Genomic DNA, 13,278 nt, shown 5'->3' with positions numbered 1-13,278 from the left:
ACACTTTGCACTCAGTGGAAACTCGGGAGAGGATCAGTACTGACACCATGTGGCTCACAGTGGGATAGCAGCTGCTCCAGGAAAGATTTACCTCCACACTAGCCCACAGCCAAGGACGCAGGCCCAGTGAGTGTTCGACACAGTCGCCACTAAGTGCTTCTGGTACTGCTAGGCCTGTTCATTCCGCGCTCGGAACTGAACTAAGGCTTTTGTGCATGCTAGGTACCTTACCAGCCCAGGAACGTCCCCAGCCCCTTGAATGCTTCTGGAACCTTTCCAGCGATTCTTAAGAATTAGATGTTGCATATTCTTTACTGCAATGCTTGGGACAGAAGTGTTTGGGATTTTCTAATGTTTAATGCATAGAGTCAGATATTTTGGGAATGGATCCAAGTCTAAATCCATTAACGCTTCACATATAAACGTATCCTGAATTTAGTTTTGTATTTTGTACGGTAATTTTTAGTGCACCTGTGTTTTGACTGTGACCCGTCACAGGTTAGGTGTGAGAATTCTCCACTTACATTGTGTTTACACTCAAAAGCTACAGATTTATAAAACACTTTCGGATCTCCAAAAGTATAGCTACTCAAACGGCTATCGTGACGTATAACCCTTTCCTCCCTTTTAGTCGCTAGCAAACAGGCTAAGATTAAGTAATCCACTAGGGGTCAGAGGCCAAACCTGGGGACCCATACCTTCACTTTCAAAAAGTTCAATGCTGATTCACACCAAACACTGAAAGAAGTGTTCCAGAGTAGGGCTCTTTCCTGTGACCTTGTGATCCATGTCCTGGGGTGGGCAAGTTGTTTGTTCATCAGGCGTGGGCTGGGACATGTGCTCTGACATGTGTGTTTGGGGTGAGGGAGTGGATGCCCACGCTGCTGGTGTGCAGCGAGAAGGGTTCACGGCAAACACCAGGGGTACCCATTATCCTGAAAGAGAGACGCCAGGTGTACCTAGGCGTCCCGCATTGGTACGGCGTTCCAGTACGGGTGACACCGGAGTGACGACATCTCGGCCAGGGACCCGCCCCGGGGTCCTGCGGCGCGTGGGCCGGTCGCGCGTGTCCTCTGAGCTGCGTAGCGCGCCGCCAGCTCCCCTCACCCAGTGGGCCCGCCTCCGGGGCGGGACGGGGCGGTTCCCGGTTGGGCAGCCCCGCCCCGCTGACCCGGCTTCTCCCCCTCGCTCGCTCCTGCCCCGGCATGCAGGGCCCCGCCGCCGCCATGTCCGGCTCTTTTGAGCTCTCGGTGCAAGATCTCAACGACCTGCTCTCGGACGGCAGCGGCTGCTATAGCCTCCCGAGCCAGCCCTGCAACGAGGTCATCCCGAGGGTCTACGTGGGCAACGCGTGAGTCTCCGGGAGGGGCAACTCCGCAGCCGCTCCCCGGGCGCCCCGCCTACTCGGGGCTGGAATAGGGGTTCACGGGGGGGGGTGGGTGTGGGCCCTGGGTGCGGTCGCTGACCTCAGTCAAGAGCGGGTGCCCGGGACCAGCCTGGAGTAGACACCCACTCCCCGCGTCTGAAGCGGAGGAGCTGGACTCCGCATGCCCTGAGACGCCCCTCACCCCCCCCCCCCCAAAGTGCCCGGCCCTGACCTCCGCCACTACCAGCTCTGGCTTGGGCTTGGGCGGGGTCAAGGCTACCACGTTCTCTTAACAGGTGGCAGGGCTGTCTCTTGGCCGCGGGTCACGTGACAGCTGCCTAGTTCTGCAGTGAGGTCACCGTGGAATGTCTGTCTTCGTTGCCATGGCAACGGGATGACGTTACAATCCGGGTGTGGAGCTTTTCCTGTCCGTGTCAGGAAATCCAAATACCCTAAAATGCGCTAGAAGAGGAAGTAGCTGAACCAAGGCTCTCCTGGCTTCTCCAGATAGGGTTTGACTCAGATGGGACAAATCAAAAATGATGAAGACCTGAGGCATCTGAAAAATCCCTCCTAATCGCACCACTAGGAAATGTGTATATCACTGATCTCTTATGTTTTTATAAAAAACAAAAAACAAAAAAACACCGAGAGAAAAGTTGGCATGACCCACACTGCAGGAAGATCCATAGTGGGTTTTCATGAGCGCGAAGGCCCCTTTTATCAAAGCCCTAAGCTCTGTTTTTGTGAACTAGGAAGCGATGGCCCCTGGGTGGTTGAGGGGTTGTAAGGATCTTTCAATGCCTTTCATGTGTGTTTCCTGTCGTGCACCTAGGACCTGCTGCTTAACCTGCGGGGAGGGGGGTGGGGGTGGGACCGGTTGCAGACACTTGGGGACAGGTTGCGTGCACTGCGTTGCTCATCTTTATATGAAGCACCTACTATGTGTCAAACACCATATGGTGTCCACTCTTTGGAATGGTGGTGGTGATGATGGTGCGTTTGCTGACTGCTGGATTAGTGTTAGAAAACTGGGATATAGGGGCACAGTATTCAGCATTCTGGCTGTGCATTCTTGCTCCTGAGCAAGCGGATAAACAGACTCACGGGGTCAGCCTCCAGCTCGGTCACTGCATAGTCCTAAGGAACCTGGCCCAGTCCTTCCTACCCCAACTACCCAGGAAGCCAGGGAGCTTGGCAGTCTCGGGAGCCTGCTTGCTGAGGAACAGGTTATTGGGTTTGTCTGTAGTGGCTTCCTCAGGAATACTGTCAGGAATGATGCCTGCCGTGGAGAACACACCCTTTGTCCTCTGTGCAAATCTGACCTTGATGTGGGGGGTGCTCAGCTGGGAGGATCAACTTCGTACCTAAGGCCAAGAATTGTGCTTCCTTACTCACCTGAAACTCGTGGTCAGAAGGGCTGCCGGGCACATCCTCTCAGGCCAGTGAGGGAGTCTGTGTGAGCTGCATTTTCCAATCTCAGGGCGTGAGAGGCAGAGCAGGGCTGAGTCTGAGTCTGGACTGCACTTTCCTCTTAGCTCTGGCTTAGCGGCCCACGTGGGCACACGCGCACACACACCCCCATCCCTCTGCCTTTCCTGTCCTGCAGAATTTAAGCTCTGTTCACTGGGGACAGTTCTATCCTCTCTTGGGGGCTGCCATGTCAGGTAGACAGGCCCATGCAGGAGACACTGCTTTGTCAAGTACAAACTGCAGTTTAAATTTGGATGTTGTGAGGGGGAAGCAAAGGGCCTCTTTGACCACTCAGGCAAAGGACCTTCCAATTCCCATCATTTTGCGGGGGGCTACTTGAGTGCTAAGACATTGCAGAGAGCCTCAGAACTGTAGCCCAACAGAGTGGGGCAGGATTGGTCCTTCAGGGAGCCTGACATGTGACAATTCCATTCTTCACTCATTCACAGAACATTTATTCAGTACCTACCCCGTGACGGGCACTGTAGCAGGGGACAGAGCACTCAAAGAACTCACAGACTGAAGCCTTGGGATACAAACACCAAAAAATCAGGCTCTGTCAACAGAACAGCCCCCTTCAACACTCAGGACCACCGGCAAGCTGTTGGCACTGCTATCTGAATTTTACAGAGAGGAAAAACTGAGGCCCAGGAAGTTTTAAGTGGCTTGATTAAGGTTGCCTGCATGGTCGATGGTAGGGCTGGATTCAGACCCAGACATTCCGACTCTAGGGTCTATTTTTCTCTCTTTTTTTGTTTGAATCTGGGTCTTACTGGGGAAACTCAGGCTAGCCTCAAACTCACCTCCTCCTCCCTTGGCCTCCTGAGTGCTAGTATTCCAGGTGCGTGCTAATGGCTGACTCTCTATAGCTTGTCTATACTGCCCTCACAGCATAGGAACTATAATGGCAACACACACACCGTCAGGAGCTGGGGAAATCCCGCAGAGGACTCTGCAAGATGAGAGGCGAATGCCTACACAGAAGGTGGGGAAGGGAAGCAGAGGGAACAGCATGGGCGTAGGACCACAGGTCTATTTGGGGAAACTGCCGGTAACTGTATATGGCTGGGGTGAGGGGAGAGGTTGTGAAATGAGGCAGGAAGAGCCACAGGGGACAGCAGGTTCAGATCTTCCTCCTTTTCCTCCTTCCGGGGCTGCCTTTTCATTTTCCGCCACTGCCTCCCTTCCAGGTCTGTGGCTCAGGACATCACCCAGCTGCAGAAATTGGGCATCACCCACGTCCTGAATGCTGCTGAGGGCAGGTCCTTCATGCATGTCAACACCAGTGCTAGCTTCTACAAGGATACGGGCATCACCTACATGGGCATCAAGGCCAATGACACGCAGGAGTTCAACCTCAGTGCTTACTTTGAAAGGGCTGCAGACTTCATTGACCAGGCCCTGGCCCATAAAAATGGTAAGGAAATACATTCCAGCACCCGTGGGAGCTAAGCCCTCTGGGACCTGCTTCCTCCAGAGGCACTACTTGAGAAGGGTTCCAGAAACATTCCAAAATATGCCACCAACTAGGGACTAAGTGTCCTACATAGGAACCTATGGAGACCATTGCATGGAGTCTATGCCAGAGACAATGATAATATTTTGGACATAAGAGTACAGCAGTTAGGTAGCTATGCTTCTTTCCCTTTAATTTAGTGTGCCCGTTTATGTATTCATGTATGTGCATACATGTGCATGTATGTGCATACATGTGCATGTATGTGTATACATGTGCATTGTGTGCATACATGTGCATGTATGTGTGTATGTATGTGTGTGCACATGCACATGTTTGCACGCGGAAGCTATAGGTTTATACTGACTGCTGTCTTCAACAGCTCCCCTTCCCACCTTATATTTTGAGGCAGAGGCTCTCCCTGGTCCTGGAGTTCATTGGTTTATCTAGGCTGCTGGTCCTGAGCTCCACAGATCCACTTTTCTGTACCTCCCTAGCCCTGGGACTGCAGGTGCATGCTGCTGTGTCAGGCTTTTGTGTGAGTGCTGAGGATCTGAACATCGGTACCTAGGCCTGAATAGCATAGAGACTCTGCCACATCCTCAGCCTTTCCAAGCAAATGAGCTATTCCCCAGAATTCCCCCAGCAGGCTTCCCTAGCCTTTTATTGGCTAGGCTGTCATGAGTGGCCACCTTGCCAGGGGAATGAGCAGCCTAGAGGTCCTGGGTTAAATCTTCCTGCTGCTCACTCCCTGCAGCTGCAGATAGAAGGTAAGGCTGAAGGGAAGCTGGGTGCTGGTCAGGCAGGACAGACAGAAGGATGAGGGCAGATGTCAGCAGAGGAGACGGGTTCTCTGGACTCTTCCCATCGCATCTTCCTCCCTCTGTGGGGGAGAGATGGCCCACTGCAGATGTGGTTGGCTTTATTTGTGCTCCATAGAGGCTTCCTGGGTACACGGCAGCTTCCCCATCCAGGCGATTCCCAAAGAGAATTCCCTTCCCACTGGACTTAGAGAAGTTCTATTGACTGGTGTAACGGTGAATTTGTTAAACCGCTTTGGCTCTTGGCAGGTTGCGTATGCTGCTGCACCCCCCACAAGAGCTCTCTGGATTCATGAATGAAGGGGACACACACACACACACACACACACACACACACACACACACACACACACACACCAGCTAACTTTGATATGCCTTGACTAACTCAATGATGTCTGGCACTTCTGAACCTCCCCGTGCTTAGCACACATTTCCCTCCGGTGTTCTTGGCTTAACACCTTCTAAATTTATCTTTTATCTTTGCTGTTAGCTTCTGGGCCCCCTCCCCATAGGGCCACTTCCCTTTCCACCTGGATGGTTTCTTCCCTGCGGCTCTTAAATCTGATCTCTCTGCCTCTGAGCCATGGGAACAGCCCAATAACTGGTTTCAACATAGAAATGTCTCCAGCCCAAACTCCAGTTCAGTTTAGACAATAAACCTTGTTGGTTATGGAATCCTTAAGATTCTTTGTGCTCTCCTCCCTGTGGCACGAGTGAGGATTTATTACGATTGGTTATTGATCATATTAATGTATAAAAAGAATGTTGCCTTTCACCTGCTCAGAGAAGGAACAAAATTCATCCTTAACTGATGTGTGCACCTTGTACAATCCATACGAATGTCTTAAAAGTACAAAAACGTCTGTGAGATTCATATGCTACAGAATGAACAGCTTTGGCAGGCTGCGTCCTCGGGATGCTGAAATGGACGCTGTTTCAGCCTCCTACCTCCTGAAGCTGTTTGGGAAGCAACACTTTGGAAACAACTTCCAGCTTCAGCCAGCTTCAGACAGCTTCAGCCAGCCTCAGCCAGCCTCAGCCAGCTTTAGGACGTAGGAGCTGGAAGAGCGGCCATCTCAGCATCCTGAGGATGAATTTTGCCAAAGCTGTACATTCTGTAACGGACTGGGAAAACTGCACACTTTAAGACCAGGGCCTTATGGGCCTTCTTGATCCCCGTCACACCCAACCCGAGTCCTTCCCCTCCAGCCGTTCTGCACTTCTCGCTCTGGATAGATGGAGAACATGGCCCTGCTAGTTATGGGAGTGAGACTTTGCCCTTCTCACATGGCAGTGGTTGGCCAGCCCCATTCAGGAACCCCTGGCACTTTGCCTTCATTTCCCTTTCTAGACTGCAGGGAATGTATGCTGATTTGTATGTAAGGAGACTGGATCTTTGGTCTGGAATGTTCCCTGCTAGTTTCTCCCCAGCCTTTGGCAAACCCTACCTCTATCTTACCACTAGGCCCAGTGTCCCCTTTCTCCCCAGCACCTCGTGTAGAATACAGTGTTCCCTGCAGGTGATCCTGAGTAAGCCTGATGCATCCCAGAGCTCCGGTGCCTTGCGGGTACACTGCCAAGATAGAATGGACTCTGGCCTCCATCCACTTGCCGGACTCTAGGGAACAGGAATCTGTTACTAAGAAAGCCAGAGGTTGGGGGTTGGGAAGGTAGTTTAGCAGCCGAAGTGCTCGGCGACTAACTATGAATACCAGAGTTTGGACCTCTAGAATATTCTCAAAATCTGGGTGGGTAGAGTGGCCTGCCTGTAATCCAGCGCTTGGGAGGCAGAGACAGGATCATCAGAGCGAGCTGGCTAACCGGAATAGCACAACACTGAGCTCTGGGTCCTGTGAGCGATCCTGCCTTAACATATAAGAGAGAGAATGAAACATTGAAAAAGACAATACATGTCAATGTTGGACCTCCGAATGCACACACACACACACACACACACACACACACACACACACACACAGTGCACTTAAGCACACATATGCACTCATGTGAACAGGCATGTACACTCAGGCTTATCACATAATTTGAAAGAGAGAGAGTGCATACTAGAGCTCACAGGAAAGTGTGAATGAACACACACATGCACATGCACACAAGCACGTGTGCCAGGGAGTGGGGAAGGAGCCTGGCTTTGCGTATAAGAGGGGGCCGTCATGTGTTTCTGAGAGGATCTAAGGAGGGTGTATAAAGGCGGCATTGTGTGGGCTGGGCCTGGAGCATGGTAGGCTCTGTGCCCTGGTTGTAACTGAGCATGCTCCCAGTGGGAAGCAGGAGGGTGGCTGCCCTGCAGAGGGTCCCACTGGACCAGGAAAAGTGCCCACTGAGGACTTCAGGTAACAGCCAGAGAGAGAAAGGTAGGAAAGTGGGGGGACTCCCCTCTCCTGATATAGGAGGATCTGGGGAAATAGAGGTGCGTTTGGGGTAGGATGAGGGGTGCAGAGATGCTGTTAATTCTGGGTCAGCAGTCTCTTTCTAAATAATGCCTCTGAGGAGGTGAGGTGGTGGCCATTCGCTCGCTCCCTCAGCAGAGGGATGACGCCCAGTGGATGCTGGAAATGGCAGAGCATCAATCCTGGCTCTGGAAGGACTCTGTTCTACAAAAGGAGGGTGGATCTGTATGCGGCCAGCAGGGTCACAGGTGCTTGGGGCCCCCGGGGGACTCCCAGTACCGAGTGATGTTTACTGAGTGCTCTTGTGTGCCTGGCACGAGCCTCGGACTTTGTTTCTGTCTCTGCTTTGTTTGGTTTTTGAGACAGACTCTCGCTATGTATCCGTGGCAATCTTGGAATTTCACTGTGTAGCCCAGGCTGAGGAGAGAGGCGTGGGTATTAGGCCTTGTAAGCCACACTTCAGAGACTAGACTCCACTCTGCGAGCAGTAACAGGTCAGAGGGGGTTCCAGAAAGATTTTTCCAGTTGCCGGTGGAGTGTGGAGTGGCAGCTAGCGGCATGGGTGGAGGACCAGCTCCGTTTGTAGGAGAGCATGGAGAAGGGCAAACAAGAGATGGCAAACATGTGAGTTAAGCATTCTGTGTGGGGATGGATGAAGGTGGATGAAGAGAGAAGCTGGGCTTTTGCCTCTGCAGGGATGGGGTGGGGGTGAGGGTGGGGCCGCTCCCTGCAGTGTGGTGAGATTTTCCTGACAGCGACCTTTGGCCTCTCCCTTCCCTTCTTTCCTTTCTTTCTCCCTTCCCTTTCTTCCCATCATTGCTTTCCTTGCCCTTGAGGAATTCTGAGTTTCCATTTCACTGGTGCTGCAAACAGAACAGTGAAACAGACAAACAGAAGCTGTGTGTGTGGCAGTGGGAACAGCTCATGGTCTGCAGGAAGTTGGGCAGGAAGGACGTGCTGTAGGCTGAGGGCAACGTGGAATGCAGGGAGAGGGGAGAGGAGAGATACCAGGGAGGGAAATTTGGGGAGCTACGAGAGAGCATTTGTGGATACGTGTGTGTGTGTGTGTGTGTGTGTGTGTGTGTGTGTGTGTGTGTGGTGTATGTGGTGTGTGTGTGTGTATGTAAGCGTGTAAGCCAAAGAACAACTTCAATCTAATGCTCTCCCAACCGAGCTGTTTCGGCTTGCCAGAGAGCAACTTACAGAAAGTTTTCTGTACCATGTAGCTTCGGGGTTGGCGTTCAATTCATCAGCTTGACATTGGCTCCTCTACCCACTGAGCCTTCTCATTGGCTCTACCTAGATCAGCAATTCTTTTTTAAAAAAGGCTATTGTCTTCCCACTTTACTGTCGATAGTCTTGGGAATTTCCACCTGTGAACAGCGCTACTTAAGAGCATTGAGGTCCATGTCTCTCAGTGAAGGTGGGGGGGTTGGCGTGCCATTGCTGGACAGTACGTGTTCAACCTGAGTAGATGTTGCCCGTTTTCCATGGTGGAGGACCTCCTCACACCCTGCCTTCCCCTGGTGACAGTTCAGTCATTCTGGGTGGGTGAATTGGGGAAATGCTTGTTGTTTGCAAGGGTTTGACTGTTACAGTGAGGTTGGACTTCCACAGTTACCACGTCTCCCATTTCTTGTAGGCCGGGTGCTTGTCCATTGCCGTGAGGGCTACAGTCGCTCTCCAACGCTAGTCATCGCCTACCTCATGTTGCGACAGAAGATGGATGTCAGGTCTGCTCTGAGCACTGTGAGGCAGAATCGTGAGATCGGCCCCAACGATGGTTTCCTGGCCCAACTCTGCCAGCTCAATGACAGACTAGCCGAGGAGGGCAAGGTGAAACTCTAGGTTGCCCATAGCCTCTTTTGCAGAGGTCTGACTGGGAGGGCCCTGGCTGCCCTACTTAGGAAACACAGTGTACCCTGTTCCCTGCACCACCAGGCACTCGCCCATGTCTGTCCCACTGTGGTCCCGGGGCCACTCCATCCTTAGGGAGCAAATGAAGAAGCTTGCTGGGGAAGCCATTTTGCTCCTTGGCTGCCCTTTCCTGTAATTTATGTCCCCCTGAGGTGGGACTCAGGGAGGAAACCTGTGGCATGGATGCATCTCAGTGACCCAGGGCAGGAGGCCTATGAGGGTGCAAGACCTGAGACACAGGCACCCCCTTCATAACCCCCTCCCCAACCTGGGTTCTTCCTGAGCGGTCCAGAACCGTGGACCAAAGGAACTATGCAAACAGGGGCCCTGATCTCCCCACATCCATCGCTGGTCCTCCCAGCCCGACACACCCTGCTTAGACAGACGCATGGCATAAGTTCTGAAGCAGAGTGGAGGTAGATTAGTGACTGGATTTCCAAAAAAGAAAAAAAAGGCTTTTGCATTTTATTTCCTTAGACTTAAAGACACTACGTAGGGGCCTGTGGGTGAGCAAAGCTGTTTTTCTCAGAGGGCTCTCTTGATTCTTTGGGATGTTTAAAGTGTGCCTCGCTGGAGAGCTTTCGCTCTGTATCTGCTGCTTCAGAGCCTTCCCTATGGATGGCTCTGTTCCTTCGCTTGTTAGAAGAGCGATGATGCCTTGGGCAGGGTTTTCTCTCTTTTAGAATACAGGGTGTGAGGTCCAGCCTATGAAAAACAAGCAAACAAAACAAACAAACAAAAGCCCTCTGTTTGGAGAATTGCAAGGGTTTTATCCTGAACCATAGTCTTGCTGAGCTCAAGTCATCACGCCAAGGGCTTGCCATCCTGGTTGCTATTCTAAGAATAGTTAGAAGGAAGTTGGCCAATTCCAGCTCGTGTTTGTGGGTGTATGCACGGGTGCGTATGTTGAGGGGGTGCCTGTCGCCTTGGGGACAGAAGGAACACGAAAGGCCCCTGTGTTCACCCTGTCCATTTATGGGGTGGCTCTGATGGTTCCACGGTGTCTGTGCAGGATCCCTGGAACTGACTCGCTGGACAGAAATGAGACTTGAAGGCATCACCAAAATGGATCCCTTTTATTGGAGAGAGACAGAGAGAGAGAGAGAGAGAGCGAAGAAAGAACTGCCTTTTAAAGAACTTTCTAAGGACGGTTTTGAAACACGCTGGACCTCGTGTGTGTGCACATTCACCAGAAATTGAACACAATCTTCTTGGGACTTTATGTTCTTGTTATTCGTATGTCCCCAGGGTCACGCAGAGCAGAGAGGTGGCAGTCAGCCACCACCCCAGCACCTGGCACATAAGCACTCATAAAAGCCTGTCTTATGCTATCCGGAGCTGTTTGAGGACCCCGTGTATAGAGAGTTGCCGTTGTGGGACACACGGATTCCAGCATCCTGGTTGCCTGCCTGTAAGGTGTCTGACAGGAGTTTGCAGAGAAATCTTCCTTGGAGGGAAAGAAATATCAGGGATTTTCGTTGAATGTTTCAAACTCAGCTTTAAGTGTAGGACTCGGCAGTGTTAATGGTTAGGATAAGGAGTGTGCCTTTCTCACAGCTGCTGAGGGGACATCTGGCAAGAGCCAAGAGAAGCAGACCTGTCTTAGGGTGTCACTCCCAGGGTGAAGACCTCCGATCCCAGCAGGAGCAGAGCTGTGCAGCCTGGATGGTCATTGTCCCCTATTCTGTGTGACCACAGCAGGCTTGGACACATGGGGCTGGTCATCTCCCCCCCCTCCCCGAGTGGAATGGCCGTAGCCTCAGTCTGTAGGTGTTCAAGTGACTTTCTTGCTTAAGACACAACTTGCATCTCAAAATAGCCCTGTAAAGTTGACAGAACCAATTCGTGTGTTATGAGAGGGGAAAAAAAACCCAAAAACCCGCAAAGCAAAAACATCTGGGCTAGCCCGGTGTGGTTGCACGTCTGCAGGCCTAGTTCACAGGAGGCAGAGACAGGAAGATCACTGGAGGATTAAGGATAGCCTGGTCTGCATACTGAGACTCCAGCCAGGGCTACGATCCCCAGATCCTGAGTTTTGGTTTTTGGTTTTTGATTTTTGGTTTTCGAGACAGGGTCTCTCTGTGTAGCCCTGGATGTCCTGGAACTCACTCTGTAGACCAGGCTGACCTCAAACTTAGATATCTGCCTGCCTCTGTGTCTGAGGGGCTGGGACTAAAGACTTATGCTACCACTGCCCAACTAAGTTCCTGTCTTCTAAAAAACAAAAAATTCAAGGTAATTAGAGTTGCCAGTTCTTTAAAGCTAAGTGGTGGTAGTTTCAGACCTGCTGCTTGAGGAAGCTGGGGTGTTCTTGACTTGGCCCCGAAATCAGCCCCAACAATGTCCAAGTGCCCTGCACATGACTTTGAGCCATCTCCAGAGAAGGAAGTGAAAATTGCAGCTTCCCAGTTGGTTAGGACACAGCCTCACTTTATCCAGGCATCACATGGTGACACGTGGCCTTGAACTCTCCGCTCTGAGGCTGGGCTCCCCTCCCCCTGCCTCATCTGAGTGATCACCCCATAGGACAGCCACAGGACAGTCACCAACATCTCCCTGAGGCCTCTTTGTGGGAACATTAAGGAAAGGGCCTTTGGGAGGTTCCTGGCTTTCCTTTGGGGCTATTCACTGAAAGTTCTGCATTTCTTGGTTGGCTTTACCTCTTGTTTATAAGATTAGCTACAAGTCTTCAGGTCAAATGCTCACGTTGTGGAAAAGCCAACCGCATGCCTGCCCGTGAGTAGGGGATGGTGGTGGGGAATCCTGAATAGTGTTCTATCCCTGGAAAGAGATAGAATAGGAATTCAGGGTGTCCCTCCTCCTTCCTCAGACCCAGTCACTTTCTGTGACTCATAAAAATCCAGGTAAAAATTAACAATGTAAAAATGGTTTCTCTTCTCAATTTTAAAGTCTGTCTGCGTTTTCCAGGGGGTAGGTCTGTCTCCTTGCTGTTCTATTATCTTGAGAGCACAGACTAACACTTACCAAATGAGCGAGCCCTTTTGGCCCACCCTAAGGCTCTTCTGGGCTCCAGCACTCTTAAGTTGTTTTAAGAATCCTGGCTTGACCTTTAGCACCCCCAGGGAAATGGGCGTGAATGATGACGCCACGGCCAGCAGGGGGCACTGTTGAGAAGGTTGGTGCCTTCCAGCCATAGGTTCACGGTAAGTTGCTCACAGTATTTAAAATGCTAAATGTTTAAATCAAAATAAGCACTGATCTTAAATATGAAGATAAGGGATTTTTCTCACAGGAAATTTTCTCTCTCATAATTCTTTTAACAGACTCTATCCTGATCGTAGAGTAGAGAGAAGAATGGTTGGATATTTCACTTGCGTTCCTCTTTCCTCTGCCAGCTGTTAGGGTGACTTGTAAAATGCGATTTAGTGGACAGAAAAGTTCAGGGGGAAAGGGATGGTGGAGTGAGGCAGAGCACTGTCACCTGCCTAATATGGGAGGACCTGAGTTCAATTCCTGCCATTGGGGAGGAAGAGGAAAGTTTAATGTCTATTACATCACCGCCAGTGTTAGCGCACTATCAAACTGTAACCAAAATAAATGTCTTACCTTACAAAGAAGTCTACTTTGTGTTTCCTTTTGTGCGTTTGGGCTTTTTATGTGTGCCCTTGCTAATGGCTGTGATGATGCTGCTGTTAGTTTTGAGGGAGGACCTCAAGTAGTCCAGGCTGGCCTCAAACTCCAGCTGTAGCCAAGGCTGGCCTTGAACTTCTTTTTTTTTTTTTAAAGATTTATTTATTTATTTATTTATTTTTATATGAGTACACTCTAGCTATCCACAGACACACCAGAAGAGGGCATCAGATCCCATTACAGATG

General features: G+C 51.1%; 1 protein-coding gene across 3 annotated transcripts; it reads left to right on the top strand.

The window, feature by feature from the left end:
* The first annotated feature begins 1,173 nt into the window (after positions 1–1,173).
* Positions 1,174–13,019, top strand: Dusp3 (dual specificity phosphatase 3). Of its 3 annotated transcripts, none has more exons than XM_087573749.1 (4): positions 1,174–1,351; positions 4,030–4,256; positions 9,167–9,360; positions 10,454–13,016. In XM_087573749.1, exons 1-4 carry the CDS (start codon positions 1,206–1,208, stop codon positions 10,466–10,468), a joined length of 582 nt encoding a protein of 193 aa, XP_087429875.1. In that variant the 5' UTR covers positions 1,174–1,205; the 3' UTR covers positions 10,469–13,016.
* The last annotated feature ends 259 nt before the right edge of the window (positions 13,020–13,278 follow it).

The sequence above is a fragment of the Rattus norvegicus genome, chromosome 10 (genome assembly GCF_021556685.1).
Source record: "Rattus norvegicus strain SHRSP/BbbUtx chromosome 10, alternate assembly SHRSP_T2T, whole genome shotgun sequence".
Taxonomy (NCBI): Eukaryota; Metazoa; Chordata; class Mammalia; order Rodentia; family Muridae; genus Rattus; species Rattus norvegicus.
Note: the sequence above shows the minus strand (reverse complement) of the source record. Positions and strands in the feature narration are given on the sequence as shown.